This window comes from Aquila chrysaetos, chromosome 4 (assembly GCF_900496995.4).
Source record: "Aquila chrysaetos chrysaetos chromosome 4, bAquChr1.4, whole genome shotgun sequence".
NCBI classification, from domain to species: Eukaryota; Metazoa; Chordata; class Aves; order Accipitriformes; family Accipitridae; genus Aquila; species Aquila chrysaetos.
In genome coordinates, this window is record NC_044007.1 from 41,879,265 (window position 1) to 41,902,660 (window position 23,396).

Genomic DNA, 23,396 nt, shown 5'->3' on the forward strand with positions numbered 1-23,396 from the left:
ACTGCGGTGATTCATTATGAACAGATGCTATAAACGGGAACAGTAACATTGCTAGGTAAGGAAGAAGCAAGCTATTTTAGGAGTCTTGAAAATCTCTTCTAGTTCTTCAGACAGATCATGCTGCTAGAGTTACTTTATAAAAAATTATATTCTGAAAAGCACTTTAGTAGAAGAAACCTTTTACTGGAACTATTATTTAACCAAGACCTTCTACAGCACTAAAACACACTGCAATTGAGTTCCTGATATAGTTTTAAGAATGGGAGGGGTAAAAAAAGAACAAAAAACCTACCATACCTGCACCAGGAGCTATTTATTAGCATAACACTCTTCCTTTTAAAGATTTCGTAACAACTGAAGTATATACAAAGTCTTACAGCATTTACACAATAAAAAAGTTTCCTATTAGCTGATGAAGTATAAGGTAGTGCTGCAATTTACTTCAAAGCATGTATACAATAATAATGAAGCAGACCACTGTACTTTCAACTTCCCCGCTACCGCACCACCACTGTCAGTTGAAATGACAGTTAATTAAAACCACTGGGAAGACACAGATTGTCAAAAGATTTGTTACAGGTTGACCTGCAGCACTAACCATCATAAGGTGGAAAAAAAAAAAAAAAAAAAAAAAAAAAGCTACATACTGTCATGTTTCTACACTTTCCTAGAGCTGTAACAAACTTTCACAGCCTTAGATATAACATATGCAAGACAACATAATCACAATTTTTCAGATATAGTTCAGCTACTGAGTGTATTTACTTCTGAATAGGAGGCGTTATATTGATATGGCTGTGTGTTTCCATTTTTGTTCATTAACTGTTCGAATAGGTCTACAAAAAATTAAAAGACAGCATGGAGTTTGTAGTCATGATGTGTTTGACTAATAAAGGCATTCAATATCAGCTATAGGATCTAATCATTCCTGTCAAAAGTTTAAGACCAGGAATCTTTGAGTAAAAACCAAACCCACAAAATCCCGCACCTATGCCGTTTTCATCTGTTGACTCCAACCTTCTTTAAGCTTTTTCAACAGGGATAATACAAAATCATTAAAATGCTTACACCAACCCAAATGCAAGACTTATTTAGTTTATGAGAGGTCAAGCAGATTCCTGGACTACTTCTGCTGTAAAACAGAGGGAGCTTACCTAGAAAAAAGAAACCTTTACTGAACAGTCCCTTACTACAAGTAGGGATATATAGTTTAACAATGAAATATAATTTAAGAACATAGCATTTTTGCCTTTTAGAAACAGTTTTACTTGTGCCAATAACGCACTTTCTACAAGAGATAAGGCTGCTTTGCCTATCGTCGTATGCCTAAACCTCTTATTTTGGCCAATTTTGCTTTTCTTTCCCCCGAAGAGATTCTGTTTCAACTTAGAAACTAGTAACGTCAGTTGACAATATCTGTATTAAGACAAAAAGTGACATATATAAAATCCACAAGGAACCACATAAATACCAAAGAAGTCATATAACCTTTTCATGTAAACACTTTGATTATACTGAAGCCCTAATTAGATTCTCGTCTTAAACTTTTGGCAGATAATGTGTATGCTCAGCCAGGCTTTGTAGTTAGTTATTGTTCAAGTGGAAGCCAGGTCAGCTCACATGTTGACAGGCATGCAACTTGGAAACATTGCACAACAAGCAACACAAAGAGATTTGAGAAGTGTACAAGACTTCAAGTAGACTTCACAACCCTTCACAACTGAATATTCACAGACAAAGATACAGTCCTTGCTTTTTCTACGGTGGATTTTTCTCTCACACATGGGACACTTTCTGTGACTCTCTAGCTTGCTTGATGCTATATAACCACTTGATGATTCTGGCATTCCTTTCAATGGCAGAAATGCCGTATGGCACACGGTCATTGGCACTGTCATCATTTCTAAGGTCACTGTTGCTGTCCTGAGACTGTTCACAGTCTGAGCTAATCATGCTTGCACTGCGAAAGTTGAGGGATATAATATCTGAGTTAGCCCTTGCAAAGTTTTCCATCCCGAGGTTTTCAAGCTCTTCAGGATCCAGTCCGCAGTAGTTAAAGAATCGTTCGACATCTGCATCGACACGAAAGTATCTGTCGCTTAAGTCTGATTTTGATCGCTGTAGGGAGGGTCTTCTACTGACTCCGCATCCAGACTCGACTGCCTCAATCTCTGGGGATTTCAGGGTAGCAATGGCAGCGATTTTGGGCTTTGGAGGCAGAGGTGGGGCTGAACTACTGCAGGGTATTGCTTTTAAGGGCTTTGCACTAGTTACTTTCCTAATGTCTGAGGAGCTGTGAGAGACGTGCAAGAAAGTCTCTGCTGACTGATCTAGGAGCCTTCTGCTGACATTGGAGCTGCTCTCCTGCGGGCTGCTACGGCCCTGCGTGGGGTAAACCTTCAAAGACTCGGCAAACGAGTGTCGGTTCAGCTCCGTTGAATCAGCTCTGTGGGGCGGCCAGTTTCGGGGACCATGCTTATGCCCTGAACCCGAGCTAGAGCCTTCGGAGCTGTTGATGATGTTCTTCAAAATCTCGAGTTTCAGATTTTCTCTCTGGACGCCGCTCTCGGTCTTTGCATTGTTGCTGAAGACTTTCAAGGTGGGGCTCCCCAGTGCTCGCTTGGCCGCGGGACAGACCGGTGGCTTTGCCAGCACTGCCGGCTTCACGGGCTCCTGCTTGGCGTTGATGACCTCCTGGCTCTTGACGTATTTCGCCTTGTCGGCTTCTAGCCTCTCCACTGCGCTCAGTCTTTTTGGATTAGGCTCCGCCTGCCTGCGAAAATAGTCGGGTCCTTTGTTCAGGATGCGGAGAGGAACGGCAGACGTGAAAGTCACGGCAGGGCTGACCGGCTTCACCATGCTACCTGTCGGTAGTGTTTCTGTAGGCATGTTTGGTGGTCTTTCCCCCGCAGCCGTTTTGGATTCTTCTCTGGGATCTCCTAAATGCACGGTGCAGAAACATGTACATTAAGCACAATGAATAGCCGATGAATCCTGGGATCTGAGCGTTAGCAGCAGCGCCTCATCTCACAGCTCATTAAATAACACTGTGTTTCTCTTTTAAAGGCAGCCTTTGTAGGGCAAGGCCACCCGACGCAAGTCCGTATTAGTCTGCTCCGCTGACTCCTTTCTTCTCGCTGAAAGATGCGGGAGTCTCGCCGTTCCCTTTGTGCTCCGCTACCAGCAGTGATCTGAAACGCAGAATAACCAACCACACATTAGCAAGAGCGCCTGACATCAGAGCGATAGCAACAGCCGCCTCCCGGCCCTCCTCTCCCACTGCCGGACGGACAGACGGACGGACGGGATGCAGCCACCGGTGAGGTGGCGCTCGGGGTGCCCGTGCCTCCCTCTCGCCCTGCACCCCTCTGCGTCTCACAAGAAACGTGTTGCTCCTTGCTTACAGCCTGAGCTTGGATCTTACACAATTACACTGGGAAAGAAAAAATTAAAAATCTAAACCCCACCATGATACAGCCATGCACTTCTAGAGGGAGAAAGGGAAGCAAAATGTGTCAATTCAGACTTAGACCCACCTATCTCCTCAAGATCAATGAAAGAGCACTTTCGAACTACTATCTTTGGCTTTGATTAGTTGATTTGTGTACATATTTTATCTCTAAACCCCAAGTACTTTTCTCCCTAGAGGCAACATAGTCTGTAAATCTAGGCAATTAAGGGTTTTCTCCTTTTTTGTTACATGCTCCGGAAACTCTTTGGTCTAAAAAGAAGAGAGCAGAAACATGTAGTGTTTTAAGTGCAATGCACACCTTCTATCGTTAATCTAATATAAAATCAACAATTAAAAAGTAGGAGATCTCGCTAAAGCCACCGATTCCAGTTCAACGTCTGTTTGAACATTAGTCCCCACAGCACCGGTGCGGCAGCAGTAAAATAAGGCTTCCCAAGTTCTCGTGATCACCTTACAGGCTTATCAGAACAACAGAAAAAGGCTTTTTTTTGATGAAAGATTTTGAGAGCATGCAGAAACATTCTGACTGGGTTTGAAAGAAAAGAACTCTTCTTCACATTTAGATATAATCATTCGAGTTTTCTATCAAGCACTAAGTGCAAATGAAGTTTACCTTCATCTAAATTATTTTAAGATCCTATCACTTAGGACTGTCACAACAGTCTAAAAACCAACACCATGGATTATGTTACAAGTGCTGTAACAACTTTTCCCACATGAGGCACTGAAGGGCACTTATCACGGAATCTACTTTTCAAGCTGTGATTTCGCTAATGGGTCTCATTTGCTTTATTACTGCCCCATTAATCTGTGCTGCCCTTTTTAATATCCCATTTCTGTTATTGCTGTGTTCTTCCATGAGAGAAAGAAAAGCAGCTGCTACTTCTTCACTCATCCTAAGGAATGCAGAGCAGCATCTTTCCCAGGGATGACTTGCTGTCGTGTGTACTGCCATCCTGTGTGTGCTCATCCATCAACACCCAACTTACTAATACAGGGTGTGCCATCAGTACATTGTTTAGACCAAAAAAATCCACAAAAAAATTTAAATTCCAGCTAAAGATATGTTAACAGTAAAAAGAAACATCCTCAAGTACCGGTTCCCAGAAATACATGATATATACATTGAATATTCTCTCTAAATCATTCAAGGTCAAAGCAAGCAAATAAAATATATAAATGCTATAATGAGATTATAGGAAAAAGCTGAGCTTTCTCCTGAAGGCTCACTGTCACAAGCATTCTTCAAATACAAACTAACATATTTAGGTGGGTGATAAACCAGACACGCATTCAGTGCAATTGAAAGGGTACTGAAATGTTAATTAAGCTTCCCTTTCAATGTTGTTTTATAAATCCTAGTGCTAACTCCTTAGCAGTTTGACTTCCTGAATTTTAACTAAGTCTCTATGAAAGAGAAAAAGCTGGCTTTCCTCATTTGAATCAACATATTTATTGATACTATTTTGAAATTAAGTATCAAATTTCCAAATGCGCTGAGGTCAATTCCAACACACATCTGCACACACACATTTCTCTTCCATACACACAAATCAAATCTTTCCATGATGCCAGCTCAGGGCTTGATGGCTAAGTGCTTGTAAAAATACCCCATCAGTGTGTATATTTGATACTCGTGTGCAGAAATCACATCTATGTGAGAGCAGAGGTCTTGTCAGGAGGAAGAAAAACCCCCAAACAACCAAAATCCCAATTCTCTGTACTAAACACGGTCACCCAACTGAGTTCATACCACTTGAGTAAGTGAGACCACAACCCTCCACTTCCTCCTTGGCCACTATCATTAAAGGCCACCGTGGTCCTGCCCCAGAGGACAGCTGCCAATTCTATTCTCCTCCCGGCAAGCGGCTCTGCACACCACTACGGATCGGAGCTGTGGGAACCAAGGCATTGGACTAAAGGCTGCTTTTGGAATTCTTTCCCCAGCACTTAAAAACTTCCTCACTCAGGACAGCCCTGGTCAATGTCAGCAAGCATTGCTTACGAGGCTAACCATCCACTTTGGCTTCAACACCACACTTAAAACGAAAAAACAGAAGAAGAAGAAAAGAAAAAAATCCCACTGTGCATGCATGTTCATCCGAGAGAACAAGAGTGCTTGTTTGCAAGGACATATGGGGCCAAGTGCCCTGAAGTCAATGGAAATATGCTGTGGCTGGCAATGAGCTTCAGGCATGCCTAGAAAGAAAAGCAAAGACCTGGGAGGAGCCAGGGCAGAGATCTCCACGTGAGCCAGCACAGGGGGCCGGGGGAGTGACGGCCAGGGGGTTACATGGCCAGACACGGAGGCTTTGTACCTGTGGGGCTGCTGGTATAAATTCAGGTACATGCAACTACGAAAAAGATCAACTATATTTTTATGTGTTGTTTAAATTGCTGCATTTCACTGAGGTGCTGCATTTAAATATCACCAGAAAGTTTATTTGGTACTCTCGCCTCAGAGAGCTAAAAATTATTAACCAGATACTGTTAGAAAAGAAAGTGGGATGAAAGATAGGTGGATGAATGTAAAGTGCTAATGAAACAACTTCTCCTGCCTGTGCTGATGATGGCTGCAGCCTAATTCTGCTGCTAGCTGGGAAAGTGAGCGCAATTCCTACCAGCCTCTCTGCTGCCCACAGGCACCTGAAACACAGCAGCGACACTAGAGAGCCTTGCTACTTACTAATTTCATCGGTAATGAAAAAGGCTGAGCAGCAACAGTACAGTGTAGTCTCAGGAAGACAAAATTGTGCCACTTAGCTTCCAGTTGTGAAAATCATCGCTGCAGCAACAGGGGTATAGAAATGGCTTTCTTCTGGCTTAAACTCCAAAGAAACACACTGCTTGGGCATCTGAATTTCCTGTCACGTACAGCTCTGGTACCATTTTTGCACTGCAGAAATTCAAAGGTAAATAGGTTTTCTTCATCCACTCTGAAGAAACGTGTGAAATATACTTAGGGACCTAAGAAATGTTCCTTTTACTCTGTTTACATCCAAATGTCTACTCTGCAGGTGTAATTCTTCTGTGGACTGAATTGTGTTTTTCAGGATTCACTCCAGATTTCCATTACTGCTCTTCCTTCTAACAACTGCTAGACTTAAGAGATTATTTAAAGAAAAACAAAGCTAAAAACTTATGCACACATTCAAACATAGTTCATTTTAGTACTACGCTTACATTAATAAAACCTTTCTTAAAGTTCTTACTAACTGAGCTCCTCCAACACCCAGCGACTGTTGCAGACCTGCTGAGTAGAATACAAAATGTAAAAAGGGGTAGAGGGGTTTTGGTTTTTTAAAGCTGTATTTTCAGCCAGACACTTCGATTCAGGATTCTTTTGCGACAGAGGCAGAGATCCAAAGCACTTATTCATTCTAGGCATTGTGCTCTAATCACTCTTAGGTCTGTAATATGTTTGTCAGATATTCACATTTAAATAACAGATGCACTATCTGCATGATTTAGGGGAACACAATACAGCCTGGAGCAGCAATAGCTATACAACTAACATTAACTACAAATAAATCCTCTATAAAATATTCTTTCCTTGATTTAAAGCCAAGACAGTAGGAGGCGATAAACTATGCAGAAACTCTGGAATTACAGTTCCATATATTCTAAATATGCACTTTATTGAAATGTAAAAGAAATTTATGAACTGGACCCATTCTGGCAAGTATTTATTTCTAGCACTATTATTAACACAATGTTATTGTACGATACACAAGTTTTATTTTTTCTTTCATTGCATTCTAAAGCTGCATTCTAAACATAAACTTAATGATGCTGACAGCAGACAACGTGCTTCCCTCCCCAGCTCTGTACTGCCCTGTAGCTCCTACACGTTGGCCAAGTTTCAGCCAGTCTTTGCCTAAAAGTCTCCACTAAAGAGCACTACATATTTTAACAGTATTCAAGTTGCAACAAAGCAGCAAAAAACAACAGGGAAAATGTGGCCCAAATGAAGTTAGTGGAATTTCTGCTCTTGACTTTGGCGAGGACACAGCTTCACCCGACAAAACTACAATGAAGCTCATGCTCTTAATTCATCCCTCTGGGACAGCAGATGAAGGGATTGTACAGGAGGTAGGATGAAACACAGTGGATAAATGTAATGAAGGCTGACAGCCCTTACTCCGCTTTCCTTGATATTTAAAGGCCCGTGTCAATTTTATTTTCCAGGTGATAAAATATAACTACCACTACCTCAAGATGCACCATAAACATCACATGAATTCCAGCGTAAGTAATCAACAAGTGATCTCAACAGGACGCAAAGATCATAAAACAAAATCTGCATAGACACACAGGACACAGATGGAAAATGTCAGGCTCTCCTAACAACTAGGTGCACTTTATAGCTGCAGGTCCCATTGTGAAGATGCTGCTTTGTTAACAGCTCCTGCAAAGCCTATAAATGAGGGCTTCACTGAGAATAGCTTGCTACAGGTCTATGCACTGAGTTATACTAATGTGTATGTCTGAAACTGATATAAGTTCTTCTGTGGATAAATGTCATTATAACCCTCACATATTTATATTAATAAGTTTAAAAATACAGGCTAAGCCTAAATAAACTAGGCTTAAATTGAGATAAGATAATCCACACCCAGAATGGCAGCAGTATTTCATTTTTGAAACCAATTTTAGATAAACATGTGTATGGGTGTAGACTTGGTCTCACATAATATTACCTGTCAAGATAAAGCATGAGGAGATGGAATAATCTTTTGGATCTACCATGACTCAAAATACTAATGAAAAGTACTGATTTTCAACTCTGCTCCGCCCCAAAACATGAAACAGTGAACAGTAAATGAAGAGCAGTATCTGTTCAAGTAGACATTTAAGCCTTCAAAAGGTCATAAAAAATGTGAACTACAGTGACCTAAAACCAAGACTGGCAGATTATGTAGACGTGGGAAATCTCTACCAAGTGGGAAGGTAACAAACTTTGGCAAAGGTGGCCACTTTTCACTGCTGATGTATTACTTCTAACCAAACCCCAAACTACAACTAGCATTAACTCTGTAATAACTTGCATAGATGAACGTACAATGGGCTGACGTATTTACACTGATTCTGCTTTGCTCTTATATCACACTCAAAGACTTTTAAGATAAAAGTCTCCATAAACAAAACACTGCCACCACTTAGCACTCTTTCTATTTCACTGTGCAGTTAAAACGATGAGGTTTAAACCAGGATGCTGCCATAAGCAGAAATGCTAACACTGTTATGGGGAAATAGCTTCTGGAACATCCACTGAGGTACAAATGCCTGGAAAGCAACTTAGCAGCTATACTTACATACTGCCCCTGTAATGTATGCTTAGTGCTCACTGGAAGCTGGATAGAGTTGCTTCTTTGAAAGAAAAAATCTTCAGAAAGTATTTTGCTTCTTTTTAGTTCTGAAATCCAGCACTGTTACATTTCCTACCCAGTAGCAACAATCTACTCTCAGCAACACTTGCTTGTGGGTAAATACTGCCCTATAGATGGCTCCCAAACATGAAAACTCTGATTTCTTTCAAAAGGCGCAGACAGCTGCACAAATGCATAAGGAAGCTCAGAAATGAAATTTCCCTTTCTTCCAACTAGATAGAAAAAAAAAAAAAAAAAAAAAAAAGTCATCTTATTATTTAGAGCAATATTACATGCTGTGTTTGTAAAAGCTGTAATTGAAAATCAGTTCTGTTTTCTTTGGACCCCTGTGCTGCTTACACCATACTGCACTCTTCAGAATAATTTCAGCCTCTCATTTAAACAAAAAAATCAGGAAAGAGCCTAAGAAAGTATAATAAGGAATGTAACTTTTTATTACATTTGTACCTCTATCTTTATGTGAATACTTCTATTTCAGTGTGCATTTTATGAGAATGAACACTTTGCAAAGCTTTAGGAAACACCTCTACTGCTCATTCATCAGCCAGTGTCAATGGTCCCAAGTCCAAACCACTTTTATCCTTTTAATTCTACATCTCTCCATAACCATCATGTTTAAATTTATAGCCTCCTCCCTACAACAACATCACAATTCCCAATTTATCCTGTGGTCTCCTGGGCCTACACAGTTTCCCCAGGATCCTCTCTGCACTTTTAGAAATCAACACAACCCCCTTCTTCAAAACAGGATACTTGGCCCTGGTGCTCCATCACATTTCAGAGGTTCATCAGACCCCGAGACAGGTCCCTGCTGCACCAGGTCTCAGCTGTTTGGTCCCTCTTCTCTGGGAAAAGGGGGATTCTTATTTCTCTGCTCCTTCACCATCTCCTCTTCAAACCATTTCCCCACTGCACCATCGTGTTTTTGCAAGACATAGTAACTCCTGCTCTGCTCTGATTGAAGGAGCAGGGCTATCTGGACTATGCTTTTCCTTTTTTCTCCTCTACTGATAGGAAAAGCTAGCATCACAACTCCTTGCTCCTGGCAGCTGTCCTTCACAGCCATGCTTGCATTTGGCATCCTGGTAAACTACCTTTTTTTTCCTAGTGGTAACATTTTCAATATGTGGGGAAAAAAAAAACAAACAAAAAACTTGAGGGTCATCGCTGTGCACTGGGAGAAAACAGAGGGAGGCAGAACAACAAAACGGTTTTAATTATGAAGCTCAGAAAAAAATGTTTTAAGTGGAACACTATTCATTTTAGTTCACGTCTCAAATCCATGGTAATTCTTAATAAGTCCATTTTAAGAGCGAAACGTATTTTAAGCTACCAAAATCTTTGTGGTGCTACGTTCAGTAGAAATCATATGCACTAGTGAAGAAGGAAATCAAAATCTTCTATCTGCAAAAATGTGGAGATACACCTGCAAAGCACCCTCATTCTAGTATTACCACATTGATATGCCGCCTCACTAGCAGGATTTGCAGACTCCATATATCAGTCACCCACGTGGCCCCCGACCACACAGCGAAGTCTGATCCTCTGCCCTGCAGAGAACAACGGAAGCACAAGCGTAATCAGTAATTAGGCAGCTGGGAAACAGCTCAGTAACTTCTGCAGCATCCCTCACCAAAAACCTGATTAACTCAGCTATGGAACATACATTTTGATAGCAATATTTTCAAAATGCCAATTCTGGACTATTTAACACACTGACGTAAATTAACCATAGTCCTAAATCCTTTAAGTGTTTGAAAACTTGTATGAACGTTAAAGCATTCTGCTGCAGTATACTTGCCATCACCAGTGCAACTACAGGACCAGACTCGGTCTTAACTCACACTATGGAGTGAGCCCTAAAACATAAATCACCTTGGCTTAGAGGAACTTCTTCTGCATGTAAACTTGGAAATACTAAGAAATCAAGCCAGATTTAAATTGATAAAGTGAAAAGTATAGATTTTAAAAATGAAAGTTTATATTAAATGTGCAGTGTGTCTACCAACACAGCCCCTTGTAGTCAGACTTGAGGACCCACGACCAGGTGACTTCAGTAGGTTCACCTCCTTCATAACTACTGCAGCAAGGCAACATGGCTTCCCTTTGAGATCTGGCATCTCGCTTCATGCAAACCTGTAAAAGCAACCTCAAGCTGCACACAAAACTAATGAACACTGAAACAGACACATCTGAAATGGCAGATTCTGTAGGAAAAGAGAGTCTCTATGTTCACTATTTAAGTGACCGCAGTGTTCATAAAATCTTGGGTATCTGATGTTTAGGCTCACCTTGAAGCACATGTTCCTCTGCCAGTACTTTTTTGCTTAAACTGATAAATTGAGAATCAATTCTGAGCTCTTCTGTCTGGGTACAACACCCCAGCTATGTCCTGAACATCAAACCAGGTCAAAACCTGGACACCTTGCCCCCCTCCCATATTGAACTTCCATGGAAAGGAACTGTGAGAAATCTGGAAGGAACGTGAGCATGTAGGACAAGAGGTATGTTCAGGGGAAGAGGCCCGTGGGCATGCCCTGCACACACATGCCACCCAGCATAGGTGCAGCCCCGTTGTTTCTACTAACAGGCATGCACACAACTAACCCTGATGGCTAATTCCCAAGCTGTAGAGGAACCATGGATTTCCTTGCCTGTCTCGCTCATTCACACCACCTTATCCAGCAGGTACCTGCCAGCCCTAAAAATGCAGTCAGGGATGACGAGGATGACAAAGAAAACACCTTTTCCTCCGCTTGACTAGGAGTGCGGACTGGAAGCAGCCCTCCAGGGCAGATGCTCAAAGTACTAGGCTATACCATACATAGAGACAGATCCTTCTCCAGCACTTCTTTTCAAAGGTTTCCACTTTTAAAAAATAAATATTTGCAAGCTTTCTTTAAATTAAGGAAAGAGTAAAAAAGCCCACATAGGGTACTTGGTGAGGAAATTGGGTTACTAACCCTGCTCCAGAGCAATTAAGTAATTTGTAGCAAGTAGGACATTTCAGCTGAAATAGGAAGACCCACTCAATATTCTGCCAACTGGTTTCTTCCTCAAGAGGTGGGATACTTGCCACAGTTCGGGGACTGGGGATTTGATCCTGTCTCCCATTTCTCCAGTGTCTTCCACTGGCAGCTCATTTTTGTGGGAAAGGAAAAAATTTACCAGACTGCCATAGGAGGTCAAAAGCCCTGAAATCCCAAGTTGCTATGTTTAGACTCTTTATTTATTGAGGAAAGTTTTCTAAAACTGTTTACAATGAGAAATATATTAAAGGAACATAGTATCATAGCTATAAACAGATTTTATTTGAGAAATAACAATAAACCCACAAAGAAACCAGCTGCAGTTAGACATTACCTTGCAGTTACTAACCCTGTAAAACTCCAGAAATGTTCAAATACATGAAGACCCAAAGTAAACAAATATAGCCCAGGAAAGAGGAACAATCCCAACAATTTATGCTGTGCAAAAACCAGAAACCATAAAGAGCTATTATAAATGGAAAAAATATATCATACTTAAAATTTCCTTTCCTTTAGTCAGAGATTTAATTAGTAAGAGAAACTTTTTAAAATACATTTTTCAAAGTTTCAAAACAAAGCTTAATAGCATCCTTCTGAAGTTTCTTACCTGTTGTGAAAAACACATTTGAAAGAAATAGTGCACAAGTATATGGAATATTTCTTATCATACTTACTAAATTTTCAAGCAAGAAACCAGAAAGTCACGTAGATCATATATATTTAAAACTTTTCTCTCTTAGTTTAACAGATTACTCTTATCTTGTTATATGGAAAATTCTTTTTAATAAACTCTATACATGAACACAACCATTTCATCTTTAGAAATAAATATTAAAATACAGCCAAGGAATGTCTTTTACTGATATTAAGAACCTACACGACCACCTTTAATAGGCAGTACAGTAGGCACAATTAAAAAACTCTCGAGTATGCTAAACCCAGTACCATTAGAAAAATGATAATGTTCAGCCAGTGGAGTACAATAGAGTGGCCTAATTCCAACGACTGAGGACTTTGAGCCACTTTTCTGATTAGCTGTGGGGTCTTGTTTGTCAAAACTCTTTGTATTAAACAGCCTTTTCTGTAACATGAGATATTACTGCAGCAAGGTCAGCAGAGCTATTTAAAAATAATTTCTACACCATAATTGCCCTGAGTTAACCATTTCTAAGCATTGAAATGTTACATACATGAAATATTGCCCATTTATTTTTTCTTAAATAAACGCACTATAAAAGTTTTGACTATGAAAAAACAAATCAGGTCTTTTAAAAATAATAATAAAAAACCCCAACGAAAACAAACCACACATGATTTACAGCAGCATTACCGGGCACTGCAACCTTCAGAGCAACTCAGTGAATGATACAGTTTATTTTTGAGTGGTACAGCTATGTTTTTCTCTAGATAAGAGAACATTTTCCCATACCGCAGGACAGTTCATTCCCCTTTTCTCCAGCCTCAAGTCTAAAGATACATGATGTTAGAAGTCAAGAAAGAAAATGAAAGGAGTGCATAACACTACGCCTTGAAGACATGTCTGTATAATTAAGACTTATTCAAGCAGATGGTTAAAAATACCAATTTTGGCACTGGAACACAATGCAATTTAGGTCTTCAGTATTATTATGATGCTGCAATCAATGATACAGCTGTATAACCCAACATAAGTACTACGCTGTATGTGCGTGGCATGATTACACATTTGTGTGTAACCCCTTGGACTACAGCAGATGTATATACTAGAGTTGTTGAGATGTTAGCTGTTAGAAGACATCAAGTATATTTTCTTCTTAATTGCTGTATTGGAAATATGTGCCCATCGAGTCCACATGCTAAAACTACTGATCTTCACAAACGGTTCACAAACTATTTATCTGAAAATGAATATCCAGTTAGCGACTTGTTAATGAGCATCCAAACTTTTAATACCCAAGTTCGATGCTCAAAGTGCATTTTGCTATTACTGACATTTAATGTAATGACTCTTCACTAAAACAATGTTCTTAGAAAGCTGCTTTTAAGAAGTGACTGTCCAGACTCTGCATACTGAATGGTTTTCACATATCTGAGGGCCCTGATGAAATTAGGACGACAATGGAAATTCTTCCTGGCTACAACTTTTAACAAACCATAAAAACCTAATTGTCTTAAAGAAACAGAAGCTGTATCAAGTCACAATCAGTGCATTTAATCAAGTGGAAAGGAAGGCAGTGCAGGGAGGGTTGAGGCATCCCAGCTCCAAGCTAAAAAAAAACAAAACAAAACCAAAACCTGGAATTGGGAGTGTGGGGACAGACACAAGAAGAGCAAGAAATGGCAAGACACAGAGAGGTAGAGGAGAAATGTAATTACTAGGAAAAGAGCAGAGAGGAAAAGGTGTTGGGAATAGAGAAGGGAGCACCAAAAAGCAGGTCGGGAAGTAGAAAAAGATTACAAGGACAGAGAGGGATTAGAGGAAAAAGGAAGAGATACTTCAAGTGCTCTTCCTCATCACCTCCCTTGCAGCTCCTACGTCCCACGGAAGGAACAAAGCCAGGGTAAGGGTGCAGTGGAAAAGGGTATTTCCCAGTGAAGCTCCTCCTGAAGCAAAGCTCCCTCCAACCCAGGCCACTTTTGGGCTGCAGTCAACAGATAACGTCCCCTCCTCTCTCCTGCAGCCTCCGCGGCCGGGGCAGGCTGTCCACCAAGCCTAGGGAGGGGGCCGGCGACAGCGAGGAGCCGGTGCCAGTGGGGTTGTCAGGAGGAGATCACAGAAGGAGGCCAGGCTTGGAGCCCCGCACGTGTTCAAGAGGAAAATGAACAGTGGAGGAAGTCCAGTCAACCAGAAACACCGGACAGTCAATCGAATGAGTGCTGAGGTTTGCTGTAGACTCCTCAGTAAATCCAGTTCTTCCTTTTAGCATCGCTTTCAGCTCCCTTTCCTGTGCTGTTGCGTGCCGAGACATGCAATAGGCTTGCCCCTGGGGAGTCCTGAACTAGGAATGCTCTTGACCCTGTCCTCACAAGTGCCTTAAGACTATTGCTTAGAAAGATTGCTTAAATTATTTCTCTATTCCTAGCCTCCTTTATGCTATTACACTACCTCACCATTGCTACATATCTGTTCTCCTCTCAGACCTGTGATACACAGCCACATTCATAGGTCCCCCCCCGTAAGCAAAAGAAAATCTCCAAACAGGGAATTAAATACAGGATTGAGGATGATTGCCCAAAATAACAAAGGAAATTTCTTCCAAAAGCAGAAGTTGGATACAAGTATCCCAAGCTTGTAGCTACTGCTTTATCCCAATAAATTGTTACTTCTTCAGAGATGAGTATCAGCAAACTTTTAAAGCAGGTAGATCTAGAGAAACTGAATTTGAACATCGGAGGGCCAATCCGCCTAAGCCAGACAAATAATGGGACGCAGCAGCCAAGGTGCCGAGCCTCAAGTGGACACGTGGTTTCCATTTGTTCATCCACCCACACCTGCTGTGTAAAGGTAGCTGCTCCCTGCCAGCGCGCCGTCCCCGTCACCACTGTGGAACTGAGTCCCTCCAGCTAAGGGGATGTCCCTCACTCACTAGCACCAGCTCATCACTGGTCTGGACTGGTTTCAAGACATTCTCTAAAAGCTAGTAACAAGGGAGGGCTGGCTGTGTCACTGCAGCCAGGACCGAATGCTGCTTTCATCACAAATCACGGATCCAATGTTTTCTGTTTGCAAAAATGAGAATATATCTCCAAGAAAACTACAGACCTCCTGGAGCATCTGTACGAACACCAAACGAATCCCTTTTCTAAGATGGCAGAAATAAATCCCATACAGCATGACATCAGGAAGGTAAAAAAATGAAATGTGACTGTGAAATTAGTGGAGGTTAACTTGTGACCACAAAAACTAACACAGATCACGTAGAAGGCTTTGAATGTTCCTGGTGTCAGTCCTTGGCACAACTAAGAAAGTTTTGCTGCCTTTCATTTCATACTACAACATATCTGGAATTTCAAGTTCCCAGTTTCCTCAGCTGACAGAAATGGCTTCTGAGATGATTTCTACGTTCTGGGAACAGATTTTTACCGTTAAATTAGCCATGTGTACTCACAGACTTAACATTTTTGTCTTGAAATAAAACAGCAGCGATAATTGTTAATTTAAGACCCCACACGATGCAAATTTATGTTCTGGAGCCAAATATGGTGACTGGAAAGACGAACATGAAATGTCTTCTACAGACCTGAATTAAAACTAAGTATTCGTGAAGCATGTTGCTGATTTGATACATGACACATCAGACATTGATTACTGATTTTTTTCTTTGCTCCAGTGAAATGCCAGAAGTGCCCTACTAGTCTTTCAAGAATTGTATAACTATTGGTACAAAGTGCCACATGTATTGCTCCTGTCCCCTCCTGCCCTCTTGGGTTTCAGCTGGTTACTTGTACTCACTAAGGATGAAGCTAATCGATCTATGACATTCTTTCCATTATTCCTGACACTGGATTTCCCCCTTTTGTTTAGGGGCTTTAACGATGAATGAAAGATTTTAAACTTTAATGCTCGTCTCCTGCTCAGACCTTGAAATCAGTCTCAGGGTGTTGTGGATGGACTCAGAGATGTTTAAGTTTTCTTCTGTGTTTGAGCGCAGTAGTAATAACCGGATAAATAACAGAAAGCTCTGGAGGACTAAGGCTAGAAGCGCTCACTCGCACGAAAGGTCTCTGCTATAAAAAGCTAACGCAATCTATTGAATGGAAAGACTGTGACCAAAGTACAGGTCGGGAATAAAGGATGGGAAAAAGCCTGGAACTACTGGACTATTTCCACAAAGGATTCTGCCACGTTGACACATATACCACTGAATGACTGAGACCAGCAAAAGCAAGCCTCAATCTTCCTTAAACAGTACCGAAGTATATATTTGCAACTAATGAATCTGCCAACCCAATCGATTAGTAAAGGTCAAGGAAGAGAAATTCACTACCAGAACACACCTCCCAGGACAGCAGAAGAGGGCATGGTAAAGTCCTTCTGGAATTGGCCGCCTTTTATCAAACCTGGGGAAAAAATGTGCATTTTAATTCAAAAAGGTACCTGTAAAAGTGCAATGCCAAACTCTTGTCCACACTTTGAACGGGGGAATGTAATGCTCCAGGGGATTCTGAAAAAAATAAGAAAACAAAATGTGAAAAAAGGCCTTAAAAAAACCCCAACACGATAGACCAGTAATATGGCAGGCGCATACACGTCAGCACTGCTGTGATGTTGGAGGTCACGGAAACAGGACGCCAAGGCTGGTCCATGCCACAAGAAGGCAGGGAAAGAAACGCCAGGCAGCCACAAGAGCAACCAGGACTATTTCACATGAAAGACAAGATAAGTGATGAAATCAACATGGCTGCACACTGGAAAAGCTATGAGCTGTGTAGTAATAACAACTAATTAAAAAGTCATTTGGGAAGCCTCAGAACACAAGCTCACATATGCTGCAGCATCCGAGGTGTGAGACAAGATGCTGCCATGCTGTGGATCAATGTATAAACGCAAACAGGGCCAAATTTCAAAATGAAATTTTAAATTCACTGATGAAGGACAACACAAAATTGTGCATTTTAAGTTCTTGTTATAGATAAACAATCTCTTCTGGTTTGGTTTTGGCTATTTCTAGATGGAGAGAAAATACTGTAAAAAAAACCCCAAACCACCACACTATTTCCATGACACAGCTTCAGTAGGGCGTGGAATCGGTGTCAGCTACTTCGCAAGTAACTGAGGAAAAATATCAACAAGTAAATGTTAGTGTTACTTCACGGCAGCTGCTAGTTGATTTTGACATGAAAATATGGAATCTACAGTGATGATCTCTTTTTAAGTGATCTCCCATATTCAGAGTTACAGTCAAAGAGGAAAAAGTTTGTGTGCTTAACTTCAAACCACCCCCCGCTGGGAACTAGAGAGAGCTGACAGGTTATTTTCCAAACTAACAGCAACCGCAACAAAAAACTACTACTAAACTTTTATACGTCTATTAGGAACGAGTTATTTACTTTTCAACACCTATTTGAAGTGATTATTCATGGAAGAACTATAATGTTCAAATGGTGGCAAAAAATTAATAAAAAAGTATGAATTTTGCTATTTTTTTTATTAGCCTCTTCCCATTTTCTAAAGCACTTATTTTAGAGAACGCTTTTTTTAAAGTCTGGTAGTAGTGTATTTACAAAACACTACTCCTGTCTAGCCAATCAATACATGTTTCATTTCATATGCAGTATCTTCTCCTTTTTCTCTTCAAAATTTTTAGGTACTTTTGGGGATTTAAATCAGTTATTAAAATCCATGCAGAAAAAAACCCAAACCTTTGTATTTTGTGTCACCTGCTAAAAATATTTGTTAATATCTTCACAATACAATAAGCTGACAGAAAAGCATGTAATATAAAAATTTTGAGATTATGTTCCTGTAATTAAGTATTTGCATACACAATAGTTAAGGGAAAAATAAATCAGTGTATTCATTTGGGAGGAAAACGGCTCTGCTGCAGGACACAGCCTTCATCTGCACATTTTTATGTGCAGGAGGACACTGATGCAGTAAGAGAAAAAGCAGTTTTCCTAACCCTGCTATGAGGCTGGTGACACCCAGCTGAAGGGTAGAAATGCCAAACTGAGGAAGACTCTCCAGCACAATGGGTTTTTTGAGAGCGCTCCAAAACAGAGACATCATGTAAGGGCACGCAACAAAAAGTTTCCTTCTTCCCATATCAACATGTATACGCTTTCATTTTTTTATTGATAAAAGTATATAGACATAAACATGCACATATATATGGTTTACTCCAATACTAGTAATTCAAATGGACTTGAGGTAGTAGCCACACACAAAAATAAAGCCCTTCAACATTTTTGCGAGACTAGAAAAGTTTCTATCATTTCTTCAAAGTATATAACACTTATTTTACATCATTATTTCAAACAGCAACAGGGATCAACACATTTATGTTATGACTGTCAGTGTGAACTATATAGTGGAATATGTTCTTGTTTAGTGACCAGCAGCGTATACTATTTAAGAAATGCATATCCTATTGCATCTTCTAAGTGGTAGGAAGAGGTCATAGTAATAAAAAGTGCAAGTATTAATACTGGAGTAGCTCTGATACAGTGGGTTGCCATAATCCTCTGGTTCCACAGCAAACATACTGCTCCAGGTCTCAAGGATTTCTCGAGAGCGTATGCATTAAACTGTGAAATCACTAGGAAGGGACACACGACACGGGCTTCACTGAACTTGGATGTGGACCCAGGGCAGCAATGACCAAGGAAGATATATGAACACCACCCAAGCAGATTAACGTTCTGCGGAGCTTTTAAGCACATGACTGGTTTCAACATTCATGCTGTGGAACAAAACACCAACAACTCCATTTAGCATCCGCAAAAAGAGCGTATGGTGACAAAACTGTTAATGGATAAGGTTGATAGAGTAATATGGAGTCAGACAAGTACTGTGTAAGTTCTTCAACACGACAGCACAATAGTCTCCAGTCTACGCATCTCCTACAGAGATGGGATGAACCATGAAGCACCACTGTGGACAACCATCTGTGAGGACTCAGGTGCCTCCACCAGCAGGAGAGCAAATCCTCACGCAGGCGGCACTGGATTTTGTAGGTGCAGGATAAACAGCTCAAGGCAGAACCATACATTAATTGCACTGTTTTAAGTGGATGAACTGTTCTGGTAACAGATCTCCACTATCACTTCATCAGTCCAACATAGTGCCCTTCAGTGACACATTTCAGAAAAACTTCTTAATCATCACAACACCCTTAACACAGTTGAAATGGACCAGGTACACTACAGTGAATATTTGTAAACATAAACATGCAACTGCAAGAAACAGTAGAGAAAATGCAGAATATAGCATAAGTTTCAGCAGTAAACATAAGCGAGGCCTTATCAGGACAGCTAAAGGCACCAAATCCCCCTTTCCCAATTAATTATACTGTTTTAGTGTAAGAGGTGTCATATGAATATTTCTGAAGTTCTGATTACTCACACAGGTATAATTCTAATGTCTTTAGAAAACCCTGCCCCTTCTGCATGCACCATGCCAGACCCCTGTCACAAACTTTTGGTTCCCCCAACTATCTACCTGTATGGCCCAGCCCCAACGCAGAGCAACCCAGAAAGGCCTCCACCAAGTAATGTGAGCTTGTCTTCTCCATGAGGCAGAAGGAGGATGTTAAAGATACAGGCTCTGCTTGTCCCACATCTTCTAGGGAATTTGTAGTACAATACGTGGCCAGCCTTGGGTTGGAAGAGCCCACCTACTTGCAACTAAACCCCTACCAAATGCCTGGCCTCCAAGAAGGCAACAGAACTTATGGCTGACAACTAATATAGTTGATTCTTTGGTGCTTTTTAATTCTTTCTTGGATTTCTTCCTGAACCTGGAGGTCCAGGATTTAATTTCTCTTGCAGATGTATGATTCAGATGAAAATACAGCTAGGCATGTTGCCATACAGTTTCACATTGGATGCACAGCAGAGTTTGAAAATGTTTGCTAGTATGGACGACTATCAAAAGCTCAGTGCTTCTTTCCGGTGATGCAGACCTGCTCCCTGCAGGCAGGGTACAGTGGGGCACCCCATCAGCATGGCTGCCACAGTCTGCACTGTCAGCTCTGCACAGTTACCACTCCATTTATTTCTCACTGCCACTCTTCCTTAGATTTTTTTTTTTTTTTTGTCCCTTTAAGAAACTTAACAAGGCCAGTGCTAGAAGATTCGTATCACCTCAACAGGAAAGACTGCTCTCCACAATACTTTCTTTTAGGAACAATAAGTGGTCCCACAGTACTTCTCTTAAAAGTCAATAATAGATATGCTGATATAGTGCCAAAGACATGGTAGCTGATATCTGTGCAAAGAACTGATCCGTCACTGGCTCTTACTAGACAGGTACATGGGATGTAGTTGAATTCTGGCCTCATCATGGATCATTAAAGCAACTGTCCTTATCTTTCCAATTATTTTTAAAAAATAAAAAATAGAGAAAAAAGAAAGAGAAATAAATAAAAAGACTTTTAAATATCTCAGATCTAAAACAGCACAAGGAAAGCTGATGTAAGACTTCCCAAAATCACAAAAATCCATGAGACTGAGCCACGAACACAAGCCAGTTTACGTCCTGAGCTTCAGCTGGAAGATTTAACCTCCTTTGTAAGGGTAGAAAATGCCTAACACCTAGACAGGAAGCACCCAAACCAAGATAAGAAACTCTGGACTAGACTCAGACTGTAAAAAACATAGTAATTTCTTCAATATTTTTCAAATCAAACAATTATGTGGGTGTGAACTATCACATTCTCCTTTGAACGGACATTTCTCTACAGCTTTTTGCTCTATAAAATCCCACAGCCTCATTAAATTTCTCTCCGAAAATCCTTCTGGAATGCCCAGAAAAACACTCCACAATGGCCGGGCAGCTGGCATAGGACAATTGCTCGTTATCCTAATTTCAACTGTCTCTCTCATCTGCTCATAAATTCAAGGTCAAGTGAAAAACTTTAACAACCACTATGAGGAGATCTGGGGATCTTCAAAATAAATTTGTAGCTAGATAAATTTGAAACATTTCTACCATTTTCAGATATGTATTTTTTTTGATCATTTGGCAAGCAGAAGGATATGCAAACTGTTCAGGAAGGAGTGATGCTCCTTTTCAAGACTGACTGACTTAAGGACATCCAGACCCAGGCTGGGTGCTGGCAGGACCAGAACTCTCCTTCCATCTGTAGTGCCAGGACATTCTAGTAACACATCATGTTTAGAAGACTCATTAAGTAATATATACCTTCCTAATGGGATTGAGACCTTTAGGACTAAGAGTCATTGAAATGCAAGAGTAACATACAAAAATAAAGATTTCCTTCTCTTTCTAGTTAGCATCCCTACTTCTTTTCGTGGGTCAGCCTTATCTCTAAAGGGACCTGATCCTTCTGAGGTCATGTACACTTCCAGTCAGTGGGGCCAGAAAACTCCACTTTGTCCCACCAGTGGTCCCTTTAGTTGGCTGCTTGTCAGTTCAGCACCCTTACAATAAAAAGCACTATGCTACGAGAAAAAACACTGTGGCACCCAGATCACCGAGTATCATGACTGATATTGCATATTCGAAATTTCAAAATCTCAGAGGAACGAATGACTAATGTGTCTGCCACGCAAAGCAAGATCCCAGTGAGGACTCTAAAACAGAGAAAGAGGCCAGTGTAACATCTGGATTTCTTATTTGAGATACATCTGAAGAATGAAAGAGACATGTGGCCCTGGATACTATCAGCAGAGGGACATATAATGAATTCTCAAAGGCACTGCCAAGGACATATCTTTTTCAGCATCTCTTAACTGAAGAGCATGGTGAGACCCGTGCTTGGGGTAAGCATACAGGCACCGTGGTGAGGATTCAGGGAGTGTACGTGATTCTTCCCATTTTTACTTGCTGGAAACCAGGGAGTTTGTTTCCTGAGCCAGAACCTGCCTTTTCCTTAGATATCCACAACCTGAGAATTGCCAGAGCTTATCTCAGTTTAGACTCAGAGATCTGAATCTTAATGAAGAATAATTGAAAAAAAGACTGTTTCTCCTTGTTGATGGAAACTGAAACAACAGAAAAATGGAACAAAATTATTATAAAACAAGTTTCAAGTAGGCAACATCATGCCAGCTAAAAGCATCTTGCAGTCTGGCCTTCTTATGAAAAGCTAAATATTTATACTTAAATATATTTTCCATAGCTGTTCTGCTTTTTGCGTTCATCCAGGTTCAGTGAAGTCTTGACCCCGAACATTAAAACCATAGAAATACCACAACAGGAAAAGTGAAAACCACACACACAACTTTGTTTGAACTACCCGGATGACAACAAATCTCAATCAGGATATCACACACTAACGCGTGCAGACACACAGAGAGGATGCTGTGTGCCCAAGCTGGCCAACCTGTAAATGAATGGAGAGGAAGCTCAAAGCCACAGCCCGTGCTCCACAGAGGAGCACACAGTGCATGTAACGCAGCAGGTGTTTGGAACCACAAGTTGCATGATATATAACAGCTTGCTTACAACATGTTTCCCATGATTGAAAACAAAAATTGGAAATTGTGTTAAACACCTCCCAACCCTCTTTCTTTGTAAAAATATTCATCTCACTGCTTTTTTGGAAAAAAAAAAAAAAAAAAAAAAAAAAAAAGATACTGTAATAGAGGGGAAACAAAAAAACCCAAACAAACCCAAGACAGTTACAGAGCCACAAAAGCTAAATGGAAATCTTTGAGAAAGAAATTCAGTTCGTCACTGACCTTTGCCTGCATGAATCATAAGGAAACTTTGCTAGCTTTAGTACTGCTAGCAAAAGGTGACTTAAAATGTTTGATTCTTTATGTAAAATACTCACATCTGGATGTGCCATTTTCTTATCTCACTTAAAAAGTGTACCTGGTGTTTTCCACAATGGAATC

At 40.6% G+C, this 23,396-nt stretch overlaps 1 protein-coding gene across 7 annotated transcripts in view; it reads right to left on the bottom strand.

Annotated features, from left to right (window-relative positions):
- Nucleotides 1-294: 294 nt before the first annotated feature.
- FAM110B (family with sequence similarity 110 member B) overlaps nucleotides 295-23,396 on the bottom strand; it is a 116,203-nt gene continuing 93,101 nt past the window's right edge. For 4 of the 7 annotated variants that reach the window (XM_030012643.2, XM_030012646.2, XM_030012644.2 and 1 more), the window contains 2 exons: nucleotides 16,969-17,035; nucleotides 295-3,191 (listed from right to left, as the gene is read on the bottom strand). In XM_030012643.2, coding sequence (XP_029868503.1) covers nucleotides 1,777-2,889 — 1,113 coding nt within the window. In that variant the 5' untranslated portion in view covers nucleotides 2,890-3,191; nucleotides 16,969-17,035 and the 3' untranslated portion in view covers nucleotides 295-1,776. Of the gene's footprint in view, nucleotides 3,192-10,316; nucleotides 10,410-16,968; nucleotides 17,036-23,396 lie in introns of those variants that run through there. The other 3 variants (XM_030012647.2, XM_030012650.2, XM_030012649.2) reach the window with 2 other exon arrangements.